This window comes from Halichoerus grypus, chromosome 4 (genome assembly GCF_964656455.1).
Source record: "Halichoerus grypus chromosome 4, mHalGry1.hap1.1, whole genome shotgun sequence".
Taxonomy (NCBI): domain Eukaryota; kingdom Metazoa; phylum Chordata; class Mammalia; order Carnivora; family Phocidae; genus Halichoerus; species Halichoerus grypus.
Window position 1 is genome coordinate 116,787,040 of NC_135715.1, and position 25,296 is coordinate 116,812,335.

At 37.0% G+C, this 25,296-nt stretch overlaps 1 protein-coding gene across 3 annotated transcripts in view; it reads left to right on the plus strand.

Moving 5' to 3' along the window:
• Window positions 1-10,411, plus strand: part of RIF1 (replication timing regulatory factor 1) — a 65,408-nt gene extending 54,997 nt beyond the window's left edge. Inside the window, exons 31-37 of one of the 3 annotated variants that reach the window (XM_078070778.1) lie at window positions 463-609; window positions 922-999; window positions 1,088-1,203; window positions 1,830-1,983; window positions 3,484-3,592; window positions 4,069-4,304; window positions 5,597-10,411. In XM_078070778.1, the coding sequence (XP_077926904.1) occupies window positions 463-609; window positions 922-999; window positions 1,088-1,203; window positions 1,830-1,983; window positions 3,484-3,592; window positions 4,069-4,283 (819 nt within the window). In that variant the 3' untranslated portion in view covers window positions 4,284-4,304; window positions 5,597-10,411. Of the gene's footprint in view, window positions 1-462; window positions 610-921; window positions 1,000-1,068; window positions 1,204-1,829; window positions 1,984-3,483; window positions 3,593-4,068 lie in introns of those variants that run through there. The other 2 variants (XM_036121264.2, XM_078070779.1) reach the window with 2 other exon arrangements.
• Window positions 10,412-25,296: the final 14,885 nt, after the last annotated feature.

Sequence of the window (25,296 nt, forward strand, 5' to 3'; positions counted from 1 at the left end):
CTGTGACTCTGGTACCCTCTAAAGAGTTTAGAACAGGGGTTAGTATGATAGACCAGAGGCCACTTAGTACTATTTCTGCCTCTTTACCTTGTATTTTTAAGTCACTGTAGTAAGCCTACAAGGTTAATATAATTTGATGATATTATTTCAGCTGCTACATGCAATTTCATTTTTCTGCCACTGTCCCTGTTTCGGTCTTTGTTGGTATATTACGTAGAGACCATTTAGAACATGGATAATTGGAATGACCTGTGGTATTAAGCAGTATCCGTGAAAGCAGCCATTAGGAAGAAATACAACTATGTGCACTTGGCTTCTAGTGAAGTAAATTAAGCTTCTAAACCTACATTCTGTTTTAGGGGGACCTTATAATGAGTATTTATGGTGTGGTTTGTTTTTTGTTTTTTTGTTTTGTTTTTTTACTTTAATTTTGTTAAATAAAAACATGACCTGTGTTTTCAGGTTCGCCGTGTCTCCTTTGCAGATCCAATATACCAGGCCGGATTGGCAGATGACATTGATAGGCGATGCTCTATTGTTAGGTTCCATTCTTCAAATAGTTCTCCCATAGTAAAAAGTGTTAAAACTTCACCTACTGCACAATCCAAGGTAAGCTGTGGGCTTTAAAATACGCTTATATGTATGCAGGTACAGAATTGCATTGTGTAGTTTGTCTTAAAACTAATAAAGAATAAGACTTCTTTGGTTTGGATACATTGTTTTGTCTGCAACATGGTAAACAAACATGAAGAGGTGGGAAGAGGCAGTGATAATCCAGTAATTGATTAGGTAATAGGTTATTACATTTACATTTTCTCAAAATTTTAGGAAGTTACTTCACTCTAAGTAATGAAAGTAAAGTTGTAAAATTATAGTTTTCTAGGGTTCTGAGTTTTTTTTTCTCTCCTTTCTTCTATCTAGCATAATGCCACTTCAACCAAAGGATTTCTGTCCCCAGGATCACGTAGCCCTAAGTTTAAGAGCTCAAAGAAGTGTTTAGTAAGAAGTGCTTTAGTTTTCATGAAACTTTATATTTTCATGTTCAATCAGGTGACCTCTGTTTAACAGTTTTGAAATTTATTCTAAGATTACAGAAATGGCTAAAGAATCTATGCCATGTCCAACAGAAAGTGTTTACCCAGCTTTGGTGAACTGCGTGGCTCCAGTTGATATCATTTTACCTCAGATTACATCAAACATGTGGTAAGTAGTTACTTGTGCTGGTTTATACTTAAAGATGCCACTTGTTTAAGAGGAATGTTTAAATGATCGAGGTTCTTATATTTAGAATTGACTTAAATGCACTCTCGCACATTTTATTTTAGAAATAAAAATTAATATGGGAAGATGGGACAGGTAGGGCAATAAGAGAAGCATCTACCATAATACAGTAATGGTTAAGATAATTGTGTGCTTAAGATTTGCCAGATGCTGTGCCAAACTCTTGGCATATGTTCTCTTATTTAATCCTAATTATAAATCCCATAAGGAGTATAATTACTATTTCCACTTTACAAGTTGAAGTTTACAAAGGTTAATCCACCAAAGTCATGCAACCATTAAGTCATAATGTAAGTGAAGTCAGACACACATTGCGCTTAATCTCTTCCTAGCACTATTGCATAAGCCAGGCAAACATAATCAAATTCAAATTTTGTTTTAAATTAAATGTATATGTGCCTATCCTCAGAGTGGGCTACGTGAGCCTATATAAAAGTCAGTTATGATTCAGCATAAATTCAGGAAATTGAGCTGGGTAGGCCCGCACAAATAGAAGAAATGTGAAAGTATATGATGACATTTTTCCTTTTTTTTCTTAACCTCTTCAGGGCAAGAGGACTGGGACAGCTCATTAGAGCTAAGAATATAAAAACGATTGGTGATTTGAGTACTCTTACAGCATCTGAAATAAAAACTCTTCCTATCCGTTCTCCAAAAGTGTCCAATGTAAAAAAGGCTCTTAGAGTCTATCATGAGCAGCAGGTAAACTTAGGTGTTCTAAATCATGTATAGATAAATGATCTCACAGTAACAATTACGGAAGTTGGTAGTCTTGCTTAAAAACTCATTTTATGCCACCTTTTCTTCCCTTCCCCCACAGGCAAGGTTAACTTAAAAGATCACTTTATAATTCCCCAGAGAAGTTTGCTTCTTGATTTTGTACCGTTTTGTATAATGCATCTCTTTGTTCTTTGAGTTCCCTTCTACCCCCTTGTCTCATTCATTTCCACCAAATTGGTGATTGGTTCCATGGCTGCTATTCCTAAAACCTGGATGTTCAAATCTAAACATTATAATAAAAATCTTGCAAATGTGTAATTAACAGTATTTCAATTTTGATGTCCAACACAGCTGGAACTAATTTTTCTTGTTCTTATTAACTTTTTGCACATAAATATTTTGGGTCATAGCCGTTTTTCAAGATTCTGATAAAAGCCAAGATTCTCCACCCCCCAACTCCTTTCAGAAGGATTCAGACTGTATTGAAACCTATGCAGAGACCCTTTATGTGTCCATTGAAATTACACAAAATTGTGAATAAATGAAAACAGGGTACGTTAAAGCTTGAAAACCAATGTTTATATTAGAATTTCCGAGACTGGAGTTTGCTAACTACTGAAGACTTCTGCTGTTTTCTTGAAAGTCTTTGATTTAAAGATTATTAAATATTTGTAATCTTTAAAAACTCTTTTAAGAAACCCAAAGATTATATTAGTAATTTTCAGTCTCATTGACTTGCCTGCTGTGGACCTTTCATAAAAGTGGGATCATACAAGCTGTGGTCTTTTGTGGCTGGCTTCTTTGAGCATGATGTTTTCAAGGTTCATGTGTATCAGTACTTCATTCCTCTTTATGGCTAAATAATACTCCTTGTATGCATATACAACATTTAGGTCATCCATCAATTGCTTAACATTTAGATTGTTTTTACCTTTTGCTCTTATGTACACTCATACAAGTTTTTGTGTGGACATGTTATTCTTTCTGTTGGGTGTCTACATAGGAGTCGAATTGATGGAGCCATCAATATGGTAACTCTAACCTTTTGAAGCTAATATTTTCTCAATCACTAATCAGTAAGCCTGGGAACACCTTTCAAAATTGTATTCTTTTTTTAAAAAGTCCATACGTTTTTTAAGCTTGGAAATCTCTGCCTTGGATTTTCTTATGCTCCTAAACTTGGGAAATATAGTGTAATTTTCTTGGCTACCATGGCTATTTCTTGAGAAGCCCATTATAAATAAAATATTATGAACTCCTAACCAGCTTTTTGAGAAAACAGAAAACACTTTGTAATCCCTTTTTTGTGTGTGTCGTTAGTAGACCGTAGTTTCTTAACAAGATTTACTAAGCTAATAGTCATGTGGTGGGCTGGGAAACGTATGTCAGATTCTTTTCCAGTGCTGGTGATGTTGGTCCTTTTAAAAGCAACTTTCAGTTTGTTGGTTTTGTTTTTGTTTTACTGGCCTGTGTATAATCAAGGTAAAGTCTCGTGGACTAGAGGAGATTCCAGTTTTTGATATTTCTGAAAAAACAGTAAATGGAATACAAACTAAATCTCTCCCTTCTGATGAAGAAAGACTTGCCTCAGGTATGTTTTAGCAAAGCGGGACGATTTTAGTTACAGCATCAGCTGACTTTGAATATATGCTTCTAGTTTTAATTTGACCATGCTCTGTTAATTTGATAAGGTTTTTGTTTTTGGGGGGTTTTTTTTGGTGCTAGTGGCGAAGTGCATGAAAAAGTAACTGGTATTGACTCCAAGTATATCTAGTTGTTTTTCTCGAATTGTCAACTGCTACTCAAATAAGGATATAAACTAAACAGTGTGTTCCAGTTATGCTGTTAATAAAAATGAGGTATCCTGGCTATTTCTTTAATGGCACTGAATAAGTTATGGTGTAGATTTTTCTGTTGCCTTGTTCTCTTGAGGAACAGCAGTACCTCAGCCTGCACACTCAACTTAAATCTTAGGCACTTAAATTTTTTATTAACTTAAAAGGAGATACATACAACTTAAGTTTTATCTGGAATAGATTAATTGTGCTTTTTTTCTTTCTCTTTTAGATTTAATTGATCCTGTTGTTTTGGAAACTCCATTACCTAAAAATCTTGTGGCACAGATTAGTGCACTTGCTCTTCAACTAGATTCTGAAGATCTCCATAATTATTCAGGAAGCCAGCTGTTTGAAATGCATGAGAAACTTGGTAGCATGGCGAACTCTATAATAAAAAATTTGCAGTCACGTTGGAGGTCACCAACCCATGAAAATTCTGTTTAGTATTTTAAGAGAAAAGTGAAGGTTTGTGTTTTTTTTTTTTTTCCAACATCACTGGATTTGTTGATCATAAAATAAGTTCTGAACTATATAGCACAATTTCAGACTGAATGTTCGCAAAGTTGATAACATTTCAAACCCTGAAGGGCTGTGACTTACGTAAGTTCAATTTTTTAAGTTTGTTATGTAATATTTTTGTTCATACAATATTTTCTTGGCCACTATGCATAGTTTTTCAAAAATTTAAATACCTTACTGAAATGTGGAAGTGAAAACTAGAAACAAAAGCATTTTATTCACACATCTTAAACTCCTACATATTCTGATGAAACATTCATGAAAAATGAAAAATACCTTATTTTAAGTAAGTAAAATTGAACATTTCTATTTGATTTTTTTGCTGAACTGATAAAGGTGTTTATACTTTTTTTTTTTTTTAATTTATATTTGTTGTGCCTGAGGTTTAAGAAATTTGTTCACCTTAAATGAGACGCAAAAGAATTGGATCATTTTTTCCGCAGATGTCAACTTTGGACAGCTTTCAAGAAAAATACCAAAAGTGCAACTTTTGGGGTTAAAATATTAAAGCAGAACATAACTAAAATTCCATTCATTTGTGCAGCAGCATTTGCTTGTGAAAATTTAGTCGTATGAGACACATCATAATTCATTTTAAAACGCACGACTGTTTGTATATTATGTATAGATTACAATGTTTTTAATTTATAAATTTCAGCCTTTGTTAATGGCATGAATTTTTCTGCAGCTACTTGTGAATACCTTTGTTTAATAGAAACCTATTTTGTATATATTAAATACTGAAATATCAGTATTGACCGTAGAAGTGCTTTGTGGGCTTGCTGCAGATATTTGTAGGGTTCTGTATCTACAAATACAAATAGTTTTGTACTTAGTAGTCTTAGTAACAACATGAGTTTATTTTCTAAAGTAACCAGAAGGAGTTAAAGTTCTAGAAATGAGAAAGTGTTACATGAGAACTTCGTTATTCATACCCATTACTTTTGGGGGGGGGGTGGTTTGGAATGAGGGTATCAGCCACTAGAAAGCTTCATTACATTTCTTTTTAATGGAGAGTTAGACTATTTTTGTTACAACTTGGACTATATGAAATCTAGAAATTACCTGTTCTTTTCACCTACACCTAAAGCAAACTTGGAAGAAATTTGAAACTGTTCTTTTGAAATATGTATGTTTTGCCTGTTTTTAAAAATAGGGTGTATATAATTAAAACATTTGTAAATTTTACTGACTAGTATTAGTGCCTGACTTCCCATATTTGTTTCATCTCTTTACAGTGAGAATATATCATTTCCTCTCTGATTAGAATGAGTGAGTGACCTTCACAGTTTCATACTTTATTCAGAACTAACCAGCTTGAAAAGGCACACATTCTTCAGCAAGTTACAGAAAGTTTAATTCTTGTGTTTAGTTAGTTCTTATATTCAGAAGGGGACCACCCGCCAGCCAGAAAAGTTGGTGTCTTTTTCATAATTATAAATCCATCATCATTACAAATATTTTGGGGGGGGTTATAAGTTTCATAGTCCTATCCCAAGGTTGGGTTTAAAGGAAATTCTGGGACCATAAACTGAGGATTGTAGCTTGAAGAAATAACTAAAAATGGAAACTTGTTAACAGAATTACAACTGGTTTACATTGCCTCCCATTTCCCAAATTATATTTTACAGTTAAGAGGCACATAAATTTTTAGTTAACAGGTGTAAGAAGGAGTATGTACATGTGTTTGTATGGAGTCAAAATTGGCTTATCTCATGACTATATCCTCTTAATGTTTGTGTGAACTAGCTGGTGAAATGAAGTTCTTGAGAACAAGAACAGCATAGGAGAAAATGTGACTAAAGTGATTAGCATTTACTTAAATCACTGAATTTGATACAAGCACAAGTTTAATTTTCAAATACTGTGGTTGAACAAGGATGTGTTTAAAAATGTTACTTGAAGGCAGAAGCCAGTTTGCTAAATCTTCATTGTTGATACAGTTGTTAAGTGTATATTTGAGGCACCTTATTTTTAATATTCTTGCCTTAAATTTTTCCCTGAATGATTCCTAAATAGCAAAAAATATTAATTCTCCTTGATCAGCTTCAGTATGTTGTTTAACTATTAAAATTAAATCAGTTTTTTCAATATTTTCTAAGGGTTAATAAAACAAATGGTAAATATTAATAAGAACACTCAAATGTGATTTCTTATTTTATGCATTTATAGAAAGAATCTGTTTGCTTGCAGAAGCACAGTATAATTTCTCATGTTCCAAAATGGACTTCATATGGTGGATTTAAGTTTTCAGTGTTGCACTGAGCCCATTGTCAAAGATGTTATATTTGAACAAGTTTGAAAGCCATTGTTAAATGGTATGGAGCTTTTGCTCAAATTCCATATAGTGTAGGATGAATCAGGTTTAGTGATAATGTTATCGGATAATATAGTCAAAAATAAGATTTAAATCTGAACATGATAGTTTCTGGCATTGTTCATGGATTCTTTTCTTTACAGCTTGAAAGTAGTCAGGGATTCTGTTATATATTTTAGAATCAAAATAATGTTAAGGAAATTGGATTATATTTTGTCTAAAATAAAAGTGGCAGGGCAAGAAACAAAATTGGGAAAATTGGAGGGGTGTGTGTAAAATATACAATTAGAGTATTTTTTTTAAGATAAAGGAATGATAGTAATTAAAAATAAGTGCTGTTTTAAAAACCTTTGTTGGAATTTAACAGAAAATATGAGCTTAAAAGGGTTCACATTTTACCTTAATGTCATTCTTTCCAAATGACTTTATAATCCAATAAGAAGGGCATAGTTTCCATCTCATATTCTTCTTTATTAATTTTCAGGGAGATGATTTGCAACTGGGCTAGAAGGCCATAAAATAGCAGTTACTGACATTATTAGGCTAAGATTTTGGTGGGGGAGAGGGAGCTGTTTGCACATTAGCACAACCCATGTCTGTTTTATCCCTAAGCCATCAGAAAGGTCTTATACATTGTATACAAGTGTTAGAGTTTAAGTTTTGACTTTAACACAGTGCTTCTCAAACTTGTATGTATGTATGAAAATGCAGATTCTGATTCAGCAGGTCTGGGATGGGGCCTGATAGTTCATCTCTAAAAGCTCCCACATGACCCATACAAATGCTGATGTCTATGGATTGCATTTGTGGTGGTTAGGCCTACGAGGCTTCAGGCTGTGAATTAGGTGATAACACAAGCAGGTTTAAGTCCCAGGAATTATTGCCACAAAAGATAAAATTTAGTGTTTTTTTAAATAACTTTTTCAGGTTTATGATTGGGGATGCAGACTGGTCTTGAAGGCTTCAAATTAGAGTTCAAAAGTTTTTCAAGAGTTAAAGGTAGAATTTTGTCTCATTTGGAGCCTTTTTTAGATATGGAAAATTTATTATGGTTTGGGGAGGAAGATTTACGTTTTTAAATAGGCAAACAGTTACTTATGTTATAAAGAACCTTACTAAATGATGAGACAATGTGAGCCTTTTTTAATGAATAGTGTATGTGGATTATGTTCTCATTTTTTTTAATACAAAAGTAAATTTTCAGATATTAGAAATGTATTTAGTCTCTAAATAAATCTTGTCTTCTAAGTTATGGGGCTTCATTGAAAACAGACTACCCTAAGATTAACTTGGCAGTTAAGTTAGCAGTACCCAAATAAGCCCTGTCTGACAGATCTGACTTGTCATTTTAGTAAAGACCTCTGGTTACTTTGCTGTTATATTGTTGAAATTTTCTATTTCATCTTAAAATGGTGTTTGAAAGACAGTTGAATAATTTGATTCTCTAAAAATGAGTTTTTCTCAACATTCTGTTATGTTTCCCTCACATGTTTTAAGTACTCTTTTCATAAGAATTGTACTCATCCAGAGCACTTAAGAAAATGTAGCCAGAAGTGAAGTAATGGGGTTTTTTAATTGATTTATCAAAATTTGTTGATTGCTTGATTTATAAAACAAATCTGGGCTTCGGTTTGTGATGGTCCAGTTAATATGATATGTTTATCATATGCCAGGCTTTGTATATTGCTTTTTGAAAGTATTAAAATCTGAGTCATTAGGGTTTGAAATCTATAGCTATTTAATAAGAGTAGTAGTCTAACAGAATTGAATGTTCACCCATTTCTTGGAATAGAATGTAAATTTTATAACATGGTCTTAACCATTTTTTTCTTTATATACCAAGCCAAAGAACAGTAAAACCAAACATGAAGTGCCAAGCTATAAATGCTTACTCTTCTGAAGTATACCATTTAGAAGAAAAGATAATCTCTCCCTTTACCTGAGAGTATAAGATTGAAGGCAATATTTCAAATTGATAGCACATGGAATTAAAAAAAAAAGTATGTAGCTTTTTAGTATAGGGACAGTCATATAAACTTTGAAAGTAGCTGGCAGGTATCCTATATATAAAACAGTACCAGAACTGATACTCATAAATACCCTGAATAATTGTTTAAAATAGACATTATTTACAGGTCACCTGTCAGGCTCGGTCAGTGGTGGAGCATGCAACTCTTGATTTTGGAATTGTGAGTTCAAGCCCCACATTGGGGGTAGAGATTGCTTAAAAATAAAATCTTTTTTTAAAAAGTATACATTATTTAATATCCTGCCCCACAAAAAGGAGTAAATAACTCCCAATAATAGGCAGAATTATTTCTTAAATGAATAAATTGCATATAACTAGAAGGTTCACCTTCAGAATAAAATCATGGAATAGAAAATGGAATATAGCTTAATAGTTAATTTTGATACTTAATTGAATAATTAGCAAGTGTCTAAAGACGTTTTTATTTTTGTAGAATGGGAATTTTCTAGAAAATGAAATTAAGAACAATGAATTCTGAGTATAGAAACTGAAATATGGCAGTCTTAACCTAGTAAGTTGTTATGAACAGGTCAAAAAACTACAGCCTGCCACTTATTTTTTATACATTCTCTGAGGTAGGAATGGTTTTTACATTTTCTAAAGGGTTGAAAAAAATCAAAAGTAATATTTTGTGACACACGGAAAGATGAAATTAAAATTTTAGTGCCAGTAATAAGGTCTCACTGGGACACAGCCATGTTTATTTACATAAAATCTTTGGCTGCTTTCCTGCTGCAGTAGCAGATTGGAGCAGTGTGACAGACTGTGTGGCCTCTTGACACCTAACATTCACATATTTATTTGGCCCCTTTGTGTAAAGTTTGCTGATCCCTGTTACAAAGGGTAGGTTTGTTCATACATGGCATGTAAATCCAGTTGATCATTTGCTTCTAGATGGCAAACAGGGATCCTCCTTCCTTAAGTCCTTAATTTCTATTGCTGTTACTTAGATTTTACTTTTACAAAAATGTGTTCCCCTGATTGCATTTATATCTTAACTTTATTGCTCAAATACACATATACTAGGAGATACTGGTACTTTTTAGGTACACTTTTTTTCTCTTATTTAAACTCAAATTACAGTAATGTGTTTACCATGGATGTTAAGGGACATTGATGTGTGAGGGAAAGGCATCTGGCACTCAGTGGTTCTGTCATTACCTGTGAAATAAATTGGGAGTTGAGGGAGTTTGCTTTCTGTGTTGGTGGGGAATCAGTTGCTTCAATCTATCTTAACACTACCTCCTATGGATAGACTTGACTAAATGCACTTAGACAAGGCTGAGAGAAGCCAAATCAGTCATTTATTTGCCCTACGATATTTTTGTTCCCACCACTTGATAAATTCTGAGAGCTTAGTTTTACATTCAAAGTGTTTATATTTGATAAGTCGAATGATTTAAGTTGAAATTTCACGGAAGTACCTGTTCATTACTCATTTAACTGCACTAGTATTTGGGAAATAAGGATGTGGTCAGTATTATTTGTGTAATGCTTTATACAATGTTTGAAGCAGGTAGACCAATACTAAAAGTGTATTTTCAGGTTTATTATGATTGGATTGAGGGAGGGAGAATTTGTCTTACCCACAGTAAAACTTTTCATGATCTATTGAGAGTTAACTGTTATTACTTGCCAATTGAAACTGGATATTGAAACATTTTTAAAGAAATGCACTTTAATCTGAAATAAAACTGTAAAAACTAAGCAATTCTGGCACTGTTTTTGTTTGTTTGGTTTGGCTTTGAATTGAGTAAGATTAGCATAATTCACATACCAACGTTAATGAACACCGTGACCCTCCACAGACACATGAGCCATTCTTATTTTAAGACCCGTTTTAGCCATAGAAGAGGTTCTCTCATATTCATAGTTTATGGTTTCCACACACTTGTAGATCCATACATCTAAATTAAAAATGAAATAGACTTAATGATGTTGATGAATACTGCAACAAAGAGCCACAAACTGAGTGTTGTTTAATAGAAATTCATTGTCTCACAGTTCTGGAGGCTGGAAGCCTGAGACAGTTGTTGATAGGGTTGGTGTTCTGTAAGGGCTGTGAGGAAGACTTCCATGCTTCTCCCCTAGCTTCTGGTGCTTTGCTAGCAATTTTTTACTTTGTTGACATGTAGAAGCTTCACTCCAACCTCTGCTTTTAGCTTCACATGGTGTTCTCTGTGTATTTGTCTGGACTTCCCCTTTTTATAAACACCAGTTGTATTGGCTTTGGGCTCATCCTAATGACCTCATTTTAACTAATAACTTCTGCAATGACCCTGTTGACAAATAAGGTCACATTCTGAGGCCTGTGGGGGTGGGGAGTGAGGTGGTTAGGGCTTGTGGGGACCTGAAGAACCCATAGTAAGAACTTCACAAGAGTAGCAGTGGGTAGTACCATGAACACTAGTCATCAAGGGAATTGGGTTGTAGTGCTAACTCAGTTGCCAATTGATCTCTTTTATAACCTTTTGCAGATGGTATGAACAGCTAGTCACTGAGGATCTTTGCAGCCGTAGGTCGTCTAAATGTGTGGTAGTGGGTATTTGTACAAAGGACTTCCCTGGTATCACTGTATTGACGGAATGGGGGTCCAAGCAGAAGTCTTGAAAGTTGGATGAGCAGGAAAATTTGAACCCTGGATATGGACTGTAAAGTGTTTTAAGGTGTGTCAATTGTGATTGTTTTAAGATGTGATTAATAGAATTCATTTTAAGGTAATGGGAGGAGAGCATTGGTAGGGTAGATAGAACAAGATTAGCCATTAATTGAAAACCAGGAGGTGGGTATAGTAGGATTCTCTATCTATATACTGTGTATGAAAAATTTCCAAGCTTTTAACTAAAAGCCCTAGAATTAGATAAAAATTGTGTCTATCTCTAACAGCAACTGCAGAGTATGCTTTGGCAGCCTTAAAAAGTGAATAGGAAATTTTAAAACTAAAACATTATTGTAACTGAGACAACATAAACTTTGTTCCCAAGGTTGGAAAAATAGCACACAATGGTATTGCTACATTTAACCTGGATTTTTAACCCAGTTTAAAGGACAATTGAAGACGGGAGAGTGGCTGTCTCTCCTACCATCAAGAAGACGCTTTGGCATGGCCTGCCTTTTTCGTGAGACTATAAAGTTTCATAAGGACACAACAGTCTGGCTCATCACTCTAACCCCAGCATCTAGTGTGGTACCTGGCACACAGATGTGGTCTCTGAGCATTTACACGTGTGCACAGTCTCAAGAGAGAGAGACGTTAAGAAGCTTGAGGACAGTTTACCGTCTTTGCCTTGTGCTCTAATCTACTGGCTGTAGATTAGAAAGATCCCCTGAGGTTAGGATTCGATCCCATAGCTATTTTTTTATCGTAAGTTTAATTTTTAGTTTTGCAATAGTGAATTTATAAGCTATTTTCTAAATTTAAATTAGTACTTAAGGATATTTGGGGAGGCCAATTACCTACTTCTTTCCATTGTACTTAGCCCCTCTCAGGCCACATTTCCCCTGAGTGTAGGAGCCAGAGTGACAACTCATTTTTAAAGCTTGCTCATTTTCCATAGGGCTTCCCCAACACCATGCATTACAAAAAAGGAAGCAAATTGCATTATTAAGCAGATAAATAATAAATTGGTATTGAAAATATATGCAAATTTTTTCCTTTTATTCTTTTAATTCCAGTATGGTTAGCATACAGTGTTAGTTTCAGGTGTATAATACAGTGATTCAACAATTTTGTTCATTACTCTGTGCTTATAATGATAAAGGTACCCTTAATCCCCTTCACTTTACCAATTCCTCCCCCCACTCCCCCCCCCGCAAACAGCCTCCATTCTGAAAACCATCACTTCTCAATAGTTAAGTCTGTTTTTTTTGGTCTCCTTTTATCTTTGTTAGGTTGTTTTGTTTCTTAAATTCTACATATGAGTGAAATCATATGGTATTTGTCTTTCTCTGACTTACTTCACTCAGCATTATATCCTGTAGATCCATCTGTGTTGCTAATGGCAAGATTTCATTCTTTTTTATGGCTAAGTAACATTCCATTATATGTATACCACATCTTTATCCATTTTATCTATCGGTGGGTGCTTGGGCTGCTTCCACAGTTTAGCTGTTGTAAATAATGCTGCATTAACATAGGGGTGCACATATCTTTTCAAACTAGTGTTTTCCTATTTGGGTAAATGGTAGTGTGATTAGTTCCATTTTTAATTTTTTGAGGAACCTCCATACTGTTTTCTATAGTGGCTGCACCACCAGTTTGTATTCCCACCAACAGTGTGTGAGGGTTCCTTTTTCTCCACATCCTTGACAATGCTTGCTGTTCTTGCGTCTTTTATTTTAGTCATTCTGAAAGGCATGCGGTGTGAGGTGATATTTCATTGTATTTTTGATTTGCATTTCCTAATCTGTGATGTTGAGCATTTTCTCATGTGTCTGTTGGCCATCTGGATGTCTTTGGAGAAATATCTGTTCATGTCTTCTGCCCATTTTTATTTAGATTGTTTTTCTGGTGTTGAATTATATAAGTCCTTTATATATTTTGGATACGAACCCTTTATAAGATCCGTCATTTGCAAGTATCTTCTCCTATTCCGTAGATTCTCTTTTACTTTTCTTGATTGTTTCCTTTGTGGTGTGGAAGCTTTTTATTTTGATGTAGTCCCAATAGTTTATTTTTGCTTTTGTTTCCTTGCCTCAGGAGACAGAGCTAGAGAAATGCTGCTACGGAGAAAAGTTGCTACAGTGTCAGAGATACTGTGCGTGCACTCTTCTTCGAGGGTTGTTACGGTTGCAGGTCTCACATTTAGGTCCTTAATCCGTTTTGGGGTTATTTTTGTGTATGGTGTAAGAAAGTAGTCCACTTTTATTCCTCTGTATGTAACGTCTAGTTTTCCAAACACTATCTGTTGAAGAGACTTTTTCTCATTGCATAGTCTTGCCTCTTGTCAAAGATTAATTGACTATATAATCATGGGTTTGTTTCTGGGCTTTCTGTCCCGCTCCATTGATCTATGTGTCTGGTTTTGTGCCAGTACCGTACTGTTTTGAGTTTGTTTCCTGTTTTGCTTAAGCCTCAGCCACTAAAGATGAATGGATTCTCTCCATCCCAAATCCAAATATCCCAGGAAGGTGATCCAGTGGCTCAGCCATTAGGAAGAATTAGGAAGGAAGAATCTGGAAAGATCATGGCAGCTTCTCTCCATACTGCCTGATAGGGCTGGGGACGTGTAGTTCTCAGTGTGGTTGGGTATTAGCAGCCAAATGGTCCAGATGTTCCGACCCCTTAGCATATACCTCCCAAACTGTGCTTTTCAATGCATTCCTTCTCCTCCCCAGACCCCCTTCTGCTTCCATGAAGTCTAAATAACTCTCCTCTTCCCAAGATACACAAATACAAAGGTGTTGACCATTTCCTCTGAAAAAAAAAAAAAAAATGCTTTGGCTATTTGGGGTCTTTTGTAGTTCCATTCAAATTTTAAGATTATTCTACTTGTGTGAAAAATGCTGTTGGGATTTTGGTAGGGGTTGCATTAAATCTGTAGATTGCTGGTGCGCCTGGGTGGCTCAGTCGTTAAGCGTCTGCCTTCAGCTCGGGTCATGATCCCAGGGTCCTGGGATCGAGCCCCGCATCCGGCTCCCTCCTCCACGGGAGGCCTGCTTCTCCCTCTGCCACTCCCCCTGCTTGTGTTCCTTCTCTTGCTGTGTCTCTCTCTGTCAAATAAATAAAATATTTAAAAAGAAAAAATCTGTAGATTGCTGTGGATAGTAAGGACATTTTAACAGTATTTGTTCTTCCAGTCCATGTGCATGAAATCTCTTTGGATTTGTGTCATCTTCAGTTTCTTTCATCAGTATTTTACACTTTTTAGATAACAGGTCTTTTATCTCCTTGGTGAAGTTTATTCCTAGGTGTCTTATTATTTGGTGCAATTGTAAATGGGATTGTTTCTTTCATTTCTCTTTGTGCTGCTTCATTGTTAGTGTATAGAAATGCAATGGATTTCTATATATTGATTTTGTATCCTGTGACCTTACTGTGAATTCATTTATCAGTTCTAGTATTTTGGTGGAGTCTTTAGGGTTTCTGTGTATAGATCGTGTCATCTACAAATAGTGAAAGTTTTAGTTCTTCCTTACCAATTTGGATGCCTTTTATTTCTTTTTCTTCTCTGATTACTGGACTTCCAATATTATTCAACATAGTGAAGGTGGTTGTAGTGAACATCTTTGTCTTGTTCCTGACAATAGGGGGAAAGCTGTCAGTTTTTCACCATTGAGTATGATGTACGCTGTAGGTTTTTCAGATACAGCCTTTAGTATGTTGAGATATGTTTCCTCTAAACCTACTTTGTTGAGGGTTTTTATCATGAATGGATGTTGTGCTTTGTCAGATGCTTTTTCTGCATCTGTTGGGATGATCATGTGGTTTTTATCCTTTTCTCTTGTTGATGTAATATGTCATGTTGACTGATTTGTGAATATTGAACCACCCTTGTATCCCATGAATAAATCCCACTTGATCATGGTGAATGATTTTTTTTATATATATTGTTGGATTCAGTTTGCTAATATTTTGTTGAGGATTTTTGCATCTATATTCATCAGAGATAGTGACCTGTAGTTCTCTTTTTTTGTAGTGTCTTTATCTGGTTTTGATATCAGGATAATGCTGTCCTCATAGAGTGAATTTGGAAGTTTTTTTCCTCTTTTATTTTTTGGAATAGTTTGAGAAGACTTTTTTTTAAGATTATTTATTTGAGAGACAGAGACAGAACATGAGCAGGGCAGGGGGTCGGGGGATGGCAGGTGCAGTAGGAGAAGCAGACTCCCCTCTAAGCAAGGAGCCCAACTCAGGTCTCATGACCTGAGCCAAAGGCAGACGCTTAATGGACTGAGCCACCCGGGTGCCCTTGTATGTAACTTTTGCTGCTTCTAAAACTCTCTCAGTACTTTTGCCATCTTAATTATTGTGTGTCTTGGTATGGAGTTCCTTGGGTTTTGGGGGGGACTTTCTTGGGGCTCCTGGATCTGAAATTTGTTTCCTTTCTTAGATTTGGGAAGTTTTCAGCTATTACTTCTTCAAATAAATTTCCTGCCCCCCTTTTCTCTCCTCCTTCTGAGATCCCTGTAATGCGAATATTATGCTTAACAGTGTCACCTAGTCTATTTTCATTTTTTTAATTATTTTTTCCTCCTATTCAGCTTGATTGCTTTCCATTCCTCTTTTCTCCTTCCTCTAGTCTATTTATTCCATTATATATTTTTTATTCCATTATATTTTTAATTTCAATTACTGAGTTTATCTCTGTTTTTCATGTTTTCTCTTTGTTAAATACTTCATCAAGGTCAACCTTTTCTCAAGTCCAGTGAGTATCTTTTATGACTATTTCTTTAAATTCTCTATCAGACATTACTTAGCTGTTTTGTTTTTTTTTTAGGTCTCTTGGCTGTGATTTGTCCTGGTCTTTCATTTGGGTCATAGTCCTCATAGTCCTCTGACTCTTCATTTTATCTAAATCTGTGTCTATTTCAATGTGTTAGGAAAGTCAGCTACTTCTCCTCTTGGAAGTAGTGGCCATATGAAGAAGAGGTCCTGGGGTGTCCTACTGCACAATATGGCCTGTTCAACCTGACTCTTCAGGGCTGTCTCCTACATGTGTTGCATGCACCCTACTTTGTGGTTGAGTCATGTTTGCCTTCAATCCAGTCATCTGCAATGGCTCTCTTTGCCACTTGTGGACAGGGTTTTGTCCCCATGGTGTTAGTGGGCCGGTCTGGGGCCACCTTGGGCTTGAGTCAGACCAGGTGTTTGCTAGAGATGGCAGTAATTATGGAACTGCCTGTTGCTTTTCCTGTGTTGTCCTCTGAGAAGCTTTCATTGGTAGGTGGGGTCTACAGTCAGGCCTGATGTCTGCCCCCAGCCCACTGCTGGAGCTGCAGTTGGGCTGGTGTGTGTGGTTGTCTTCCACTCTCCTTGGCAGGAGTCACTGTGGAGCAGTGCTGGCCCCTGTCAGGGCTGCTTGCACACTGCCAGGCCTGTGACACCACTTTGGATGGGCTCTGGCCAAGGGCATATTGGAGGGGGCAGGTCTGTAGGAAATAGTAGGGATGGAGCATGCAGTGTCATCCATTTCCCAGCTGTCCACTGCTGATCCCACAGTTGTTTCTAAAACACCAGCTGAGCCATAAGGGAAGCTTGCTGAACACAGTTTAGTTTTGAGAAAGCCTACGCTTGTGCATTTTTAATGGTACATTTTCAGAATTTTTTGTAGTGAAGTCTAAAGTAATGGATTTGCTTTACTGAAATCTGTCGATCATAAAACTATTAAAAATAAGGGGCGCCTGGGTGGCTCAGTTGGTTAAGCAACTGCCTTCGGCTCAGGTCATGATCCTGGTGTCCAGGGATCGAGTCCCGCATCAGGCTCCCTGCTCAGCAGGGAGTCTGCTTCTCCCTCTGACCCTCCCCCCTCTCATGTGCTCTCTCTCATTCTCTCTCTCAAATAAATAAATAAAATCTTTAAAAAAAAAACTTAAAAATAAGTAACAGTCATTACATCAGTGGTGTTTATTGTAGAATTAGACTTTATTACTAGCTTATGCACCATTTATATTGACTATCACCTTTATAACTTCAGAACTGGAATAGAATTAAAAGCATCAGCATTCAGTAAGCCAGGAAAAGGTGAGTATTTCTGCCATTTTTCTTTGATGTGTTTAACATGTTCAGAATCCTTGTTTTAAAAAAATAACGTTAAACATTTTCGTAATGGAGAAAGACTCTGGGTTGATACAGCAATAACACTGCATAAACTTTTAAAATGTCTATTGCATAATTAAACTTCCTTTAAAACACTATGGAAAATTTAATGACAATTTTAAAAATAATGAACCTATGGGTTTAATGTCTCTTAAGTTTTATGTCCAAATCCAGAAAATAATGTAGTAAATATGATTAACATACGTTTTACTGGAGAATTACTGAGGTTCATATAGAAACAAATTAAGGGATGGTACAGCTATTAATCATATTGACACAGAAAAACCAGCTTGAGGACTTAGGTAATAGTGGAGGGTCTGAACTGAAATACTGACTGCAGGATGTGCAGGCCCTGCAAACAGGTGCGATACTCTGACATGCTTATTAAATAGCCTCCACGTAGTTGGCCGGCAGCATGCCGGTCCTGCCTGTCCTCTGCACAGTGCCGTACATCCAACCTTCATCAATCGCTTGGACATTAACAATAGCATCTCCATCTCTGAAGGACACCTCATCTGCATCAGCAGCCAGATAGTCGTACATGGCACGGAAGATTTTCTATTTGTGAAGATGAAAAAAGGTAAAAAAAAAATAGTATGTATTAGATTTGCAACAATCAACCCAAACGCCTTTTTAAATTTTATTATGTTATGTTAGTCACCATACATTACATCATTAGTTTTTGATGTAGTGTTCCATGATTCATTGTTTGCGTATAACACCCAGTGCTCCATGCAGACTGTGCCCTCTTTAATACCCATCACCAGGCTAACCCATCCCCCCACCCCCTCCCCTCTAGAACCCTGTTTGTTTCTCAGAGTCCGTAATCTCGTGTGGTTTGTCTCCCCCTCTGATTTCCCCCTCTTCATTTTTCCTTTCCTACTTTTTTTTTTTTAACATATAATGTATTATTTGTTTCAGAGGTCCAAGTCTGTGATTCATCAGTCTTACACAATTTACAGCGCTCACCATAGCACATAACCTCCCCAGTGTCCATCACTCAGCCACCCCATCCTTCCCACCCCACTCCACTCCAGCAACCCTCAGTTTGTTTCCTGAGATTAAGTCTCTTAGGGTTTGTTTACCTCTCTGGTTTCATCTTGTTTCATTTTTACCTCCCTTCCCCTATGATCCTCTGTCTTGTTTCTCAAATTCCTCATATCAGTGAGATTATATGATAATTGTCGTTCTCTGATTGACTTATTTCGCTTAGCATAATACCCTCTAGTTCTATCCACGTTGTTGCAAATGGCAAGATTTCAGTTTGATGGCTGCGTAACATTTCATTGTGTGTGTATACACACCACATCTTTATCCATTCATCTGTCGATGGACATCTTGGCTCTTTCCATAGTTTGGCTATTGTGGAGATTGCTGCTGTAAACATCGGGGTGCACATACCCCTTCGGATCACTACATTTGTATCTTTGGGGTAAATACCCAGTAGTGCAATTGCTGGGTCGTAGGGTAGCTCTATTTTCAACTTTTTGAGGAACCTCCATACTGTTTTCCAGGGTGGCTGCACCAGCTTGCATTCCCACCAACAGTGTAGGAGGGTTCCCCTTTTCTCCACATCCTTGCCAACATCTGTCGTTTCCTGACTTAATTTTAGCCATTCTGACTGGTGTGAGGTGGTATCTTGTTGAGGTTTTGATTTGGATTTCCCTGATGCCGAGTGATGTTGAGCACTTTTTCTGTTGGCCATTTGGCTGTCTTCTTTGTAGAAATGTCTGTTCATGTCTTCTGCCCATTTCTTGATTGGATTATTTGTTCTTTGGGTGTTGAGTTTGATAAGTTCTTTAAAGATTTTGGATACTAGCCCTTTACGTGATATGTCCCCAAATGCCTAATTTTAAGATCTCTTATGATTTAAATTTGTGGAGTAAGTTGCACAAAAGAGAATGTGCAAACACCACCAGGAAAATAAAAAGACTACTCACAAAATAGAAAATATTTGCAAATCGTATATCTGGTAAGGGATTACCATCCAGAAAATATAAGGAACTCCTACCATTCAGTACTGGAAAAAGGTGGGAGAGGAGGCAAAGGATCTCAGTTCTCCAAAGGAGATGTACAAATAGCCCATAAGCTCATGAAAAAAATACTTGGCATTACTAGTCATCAGAGAAAGCCACAATGAAATATCACATGACACACTAGAATGGTGATAAAAAGAAACAATAGCAGGTATTGGGGAGGATGTGGAGAAACTTTATAAACTGCTGATGGGAATGTAAAATGGTGCAGCCACTTGGAAGAGAGTTTTTGCAAGTTCCTCCCATGTTAAATACAGAGTTATAATATTGCGGTCCTATGTATATACCCAAGAAGAATGAAAACAGGTCTGCACAATAACTTGTACATCCAAATTCACAGCAGTATCATTTATAGCAGCCAAAAAATGGAAACAACCCCAATGCCTACCAACTGACGAATGAAGGAAAAAAGGGTGGAATTTCCCTACAATGGAATATTTAGTAATAAAAAGGAATGAGTTGCTGCTGTATGATACAATTAGATGAACCTCAGAGCATTAAGTAAAAGAGGTCAGTCACAAAAGACCACATATTGTGTGATTTCACTTATATAAAATGTCTTGCATAGGCAAAGAGAGAAAGCATATTAGTGGATCCCTTGGATTGGATGGTGGGGGAGGGAAAGGCTCAGGAAGGGGATTGACTTGATGAGTACAAGGGGTTTTTTTAGGGTGATGAAATGTTATTAGATTGTAGTAGTGGTTGAATAAATGAAATAAAATCAGTGGACCTGTACACTTCAAATGATGACTTTAATGGTATGTTAATAATATATTCATAAAACTGTATATGAAAAAGTGTTTTTTTTGTATATGGCCTTTTCTTCCCTTCTGAGAAAGCGGTATTGCATGTATCTTTCACCCTGGGAATTTGGGAGCATACTAGTAAAGTTTCTAAAAGCTATCTTCCACATGTTAAAACAAAACAAAACAAAAACAAAATATAACATGGTAGAAAGGGGAAATGGGGAGTTACTAATGAATAAGCCTAAAGTTTCCGTTAAGCAATATGAATAAGCTCTAGAGATCTGCTGTCCTGGAGATCTTTAGAGATCTGTACACAAGCTTGAATCTATAGTGCACAAGAATGTATTGAACACTTAAAAATGTTTTTACAACAGCAAAATAAAATTTTTTAAATTGCTAACAATTTGTAGACAAAAATAAAAGTGCCCACATTTCCTTCAGAGGAGCAGGCACTGGTTAGTAATTTGGAATGTAACCTGCATAATTTTTTCCTAGCATTCTGAAAGACACATGCATATATTCGTATTTGAGGACAGGTTTCCCCTTCCTCCCTGCATATGTGAAACAATTACTGTGATTAATACTCTGACCCATTCTTTCCATTTAATATAGCTTCAGGGCTTTTCCATATAAATCTATATGGATATAGATTTATAGAGATCTAGATATAGATTTATATATACAGATTTATATAGATCTCGTACTTTTTTTACTGCTACAGAGAATTCTGTATTTTAGTAAGATCACAAATTAGCCATTTCTATACTTCTGGACATTTGTTAACCATTTTTTCTTACACTAATCCCCTAATGTTTGTCTTTAGGCAGGTATTTCAGAGAAAGCTTTTAAAGGTGAAAGGAGTAGGTCAAATGGTATGTGCATTTTTTTTTAAAAATTCACTACCATAAGGGTGCCTGGGTGGCTCAGTTCGTTAAGCGACTGCCTTCAGCTCAGGTCATGATCCTGGAGTCCCAGGATCGAGTCCCGCATCGGGCTCCCTGCTCGGCAGGGAGTCTGCTTCTCCCTCTGACCCTCCCCCCTCTCATGCTTTCTCTCTCTCAAATAAATAAATAAAATCTTTAAAAAAAAAAAAAAAAAAATTCACTACCATAATAACGTTCTAATATAATACTTATTGTTTTAATTTGCATAATCCTGGTTTGCAGTTATGGTGGACATCTTTTTTGCTGGCTGTTTCTATTTCTCTTGCTGTAAGTTGTCTATTCGTTTGCTTCCAGGTCTTTCTTATTTTGACCGGAAGGGGAATAATTTGCCAATGAATTTTTGAGTGTTCGGTTTTTTAGATATAAATCTTTGTGTTATGAATGCTGCGAATATTTTCTCCCAGTTTGACATGTTTCTTTTTGTTATAAAAACATTTAAAATTTTATGGTCAAATATGCAGTCTTTCACGTTCCTAGGTTCTAGAACTTGCTGAGGAAGGCCTTTCCTCTCCCCAATATTATAAAATTAGTCTCTACTTCTCTGTGGTATTTTACAATTTTGATTTTTTTTTTCCCCTGTTGATCTGTAATTCGTTTAGGATCCATTTCTGGGCCTCATCTATTTTCATATCTATTCCCCTGCTAAATCCATATTTAATGATAATAGCCTTAGAGTACGTTTGCTTACCCCGGCAGTAGACGGGTGCGATGGGATAGAGGACACCGTTGTCTGCTGCGTGGCAACTGAAGATGATCGCTGCTGTGGGAGCTCCGTGGTCTTTGCGTGTTTGTAAGCTAAAAGGTGGGGGGAAGTAGTTTGTAAAAAGAAAAATGACTAGACATCATTTCATCTGTGTTAAACAGCTGAGCAGTGCTCTCTTGTCCCCTAACTTAAAAAGAATGGTTTCCAAGAAAGGAGGCTCTAATTAAATTAATGAAAATGAAACATCTGGTTTCATGTACCTCTCCACAGTTCTAGTCTTTTCTCATCAGGAGAAATGATCCAGATTTTTGTTGTTGTTGCTGTTTTTAACTCAAAGCATCTGCACCTGTAACCCAGCAAGCTGGCGGGCAGCCCACTTGTACCTGAGGAGGTTGCAGAGAAGACCCCGCCGTCGCTGTAGGTGGAGAGGCGCTGGTCGGCGGCTTCTGAGTGCTCGGACTTGTCCTCGCCGCCGCTGACGCTCAGCGCGCTGGCCGAGCGGCCCCGGCGCTGCGCTTGCGCTGGGGGGAGGGTGGGCATGCATGAGTCCGTCTCTGTGGTGCGCGGTGGGAGTACGCTGATTGCTAGGCATAGGTTTTCAGTAGGCTCCCATGAATTAAAGCCTCGAAACCCTATGTGTATGGTTGCCATCCTCATTTACACGTGACAGCTGAAGTACCTTACCAAAGGTCATGTAACTGCTAAATAGTAACAGCCAGGCTTCAAATCCCAGAGTCTGTCTCGGACCACAACTCCTTCCCTCCACCCTGCCCATTTTCCTGGCTCACAAAAATTCACATTCAAACTCCACCTTCAACTTCTCCAGAAAGTCCTCCCTCACTTCCAGATTAATTTAGATGCCCTTTACTTGAGTTCCCACAATGTGTGTGCAGACCTTTAAAACTGCACATGTCAGAGTGTAACCACTGATTTACTTCTCTCCATCAGCAGACTAGAGTATAAATCCTTTAAGGACAAGCACTACATATTATTCTACAATTTAACAGGAAAAGAAGGCATAAAGGCATGTGGCTTTTGTTGAATTAACAGTCTTCCTTGAAGACAGAGTTTTCAGAAAGTTGCCAAAGGTCACATTCATTCTCTTCCCTTTCCTTATGTTTTTTTCTTTTCATTATTTCTCCAATAGAAAGATGTACTACTTTTTCTTCTTCATAAACAAAATGGTAATAAATGGGGCCTGAAGATTTACACAGAGGCGGTGAGACAATCTTTCCCTGACTTAAATTTGCCTAGAAATGATACTGTCCCACTAGTCAGCAAGAAGGACAACTCAGAACACTGAAAACTATAGTTTCCTAGAGGTCATTGACCTGAGCCCATTAAATGGTGACCTTCATGCTGTTAGCTATAACATACCATTAATCATGTGTAAGCTTCGTGACTGAATGTTGTCTTCTGCTGGATCATAGTCAAACACTGAGCCAGGATTAGTACGCCAGACACGGAAACCTGCAAGTGAGATCAAGGATCAGAACAGATGTTTCTGGAGGACTCCTAGTAACTTGGAAAGCAAGGCATGAACTTAACCACAGGAGGACTAACACTAATTTAGCTTATTTCTGGTCATGACTTCTCCGAGAACAAAGCGTAAGGTAGGAAAGATACCAGCTTTGCAAGCTGTGAAAGAACAGTTTGCTTTTACAGCTGATGAAAACACAGGCTGAAGTACTTTATCCTTTAGCTTCCTGTGGGTAATGCCACTCTTGTTCTTCTACCCCCTTAGAGTTGATCCCCCCGCCCCCGCCCCCCAGGGCTCATATACCTGTAATGGTCTCCTGATCCTGGTCATTCCGTTTTTGTTCCATCTCTACCACTTTTCTCTGAATACCTCGGTAGTTAATGTCACTGAAGTCCTGTGTGTTCTTCTTTACTCGTTCGGTGATAGGGTCCGTCACCACTGGTGTGAAGCAACCCTTGTGTTTCTCAAAGTCTTCATGATATTTCACCTGAAATTTCATGAGTTGATTTTATGAAAATATGATGGTGTGATCATTTCCTTTTCCACATGATCCAGCAGACTGGCCAATTGATCCTTAAGAATTTCTGACTCACCGTTGAGATGTGGCGTTGGGTCTCCCGCACCCGTCTCATCTCTGGAGTGTCCAAGACGTAGGCAGCTTTGCCTTGTATTTGTTTCCGGAAGCTATCAGAATAAAGAACCTGATAGAGGAGAGACCATGAATTAAGTACAGGTCACGGTACTGTTCTAATTCTGAAGCCTCAAAAACTTTTCCAACACATGGAGATAAAAGTAGCCAGGGAGGGAACCTTGAGTCATCTGAAAGGACCCAGTGATACCCTTGACTAATAGCAGAACAGATAAGCATGAGGACGAATGGGCAGGGCTCTCATCAGGAGAAAAGGGACATGTTTTTGACTTTGAAAATGTAACTTTCATTTTCAAAGGAGACAAGGCACAGAATTTCAAAGAGGATAGGAAGAAAGTGGTCTCTGGAATTTGCTAGGAATTGCAGCACCAGCAGACTGGATGGTATTTGGCACTAGATGGGATTCTGACATTCAAAACAACTATCCTTTTAAATTTTTTAAAGTTCAATTAATTAATTAAGTAATCTCTACACCCAGCATGGTGCTCCAGCTCACGACCCTGAGGGTCAAGAGTCACATGCTCTCCTGAGCCAGCCAGATGCTCCAAAACAACTATCCTTTTCAACAAGTGATCATTTTCATAGGTTTATGCTCAGATTTCATAAACCAATGTTAATACAGAAATCAAAGTCCGCCAGACATGAAAAACCCAAAATATCAAAGCCAAAGAAGGCATCCATATCAGAGAATTACCTGTTTCATAGAGTACCTTAAAAATAAAGGAGAGCAGAAGATTGAGGATGTTAGGAAGTCAATTTGTTACAGTTGGTTATGTAAGACTACCTCCCCCCAGTAAAATAAAAGGAAGAGAAAACATTGGCAATTGTTATTTCTTAGTATGATCATTTGGAATTTAAAAGCACAGTTGTGTTAATTTTAATGTAAATTTTCAGTTGAATTAAGGTGCACATTTTTATGGTGTTAAAATGTTATTTTTCAAGATGTTGCATTTCGTTTTTTCATTTTAGTGTGCTTCCCAGTTGAATGAGAAACACGTGTTTATATGATGTTAAAATGTTATTTTCCAAGTCATTGCACTACTCCTGTGTTTAATCCTAGACAATACCGAACTAATGTTTTCTTGGTTGCGCTTAGCTCGCTCCATCTCTGGAGTAACAGGTGTCGGAGTTGCCTTTCTCATATTCTCTTTGTATAATACCTAGAGGAGCCAAGAGAGCATCCAGACATCAGAGAGCAGAAAACCAGTTCTAAAAACCATCATCTAGCTGGTGTTATGGCTCAATTATATCACACTCTATAAGAAACACGTCAGGA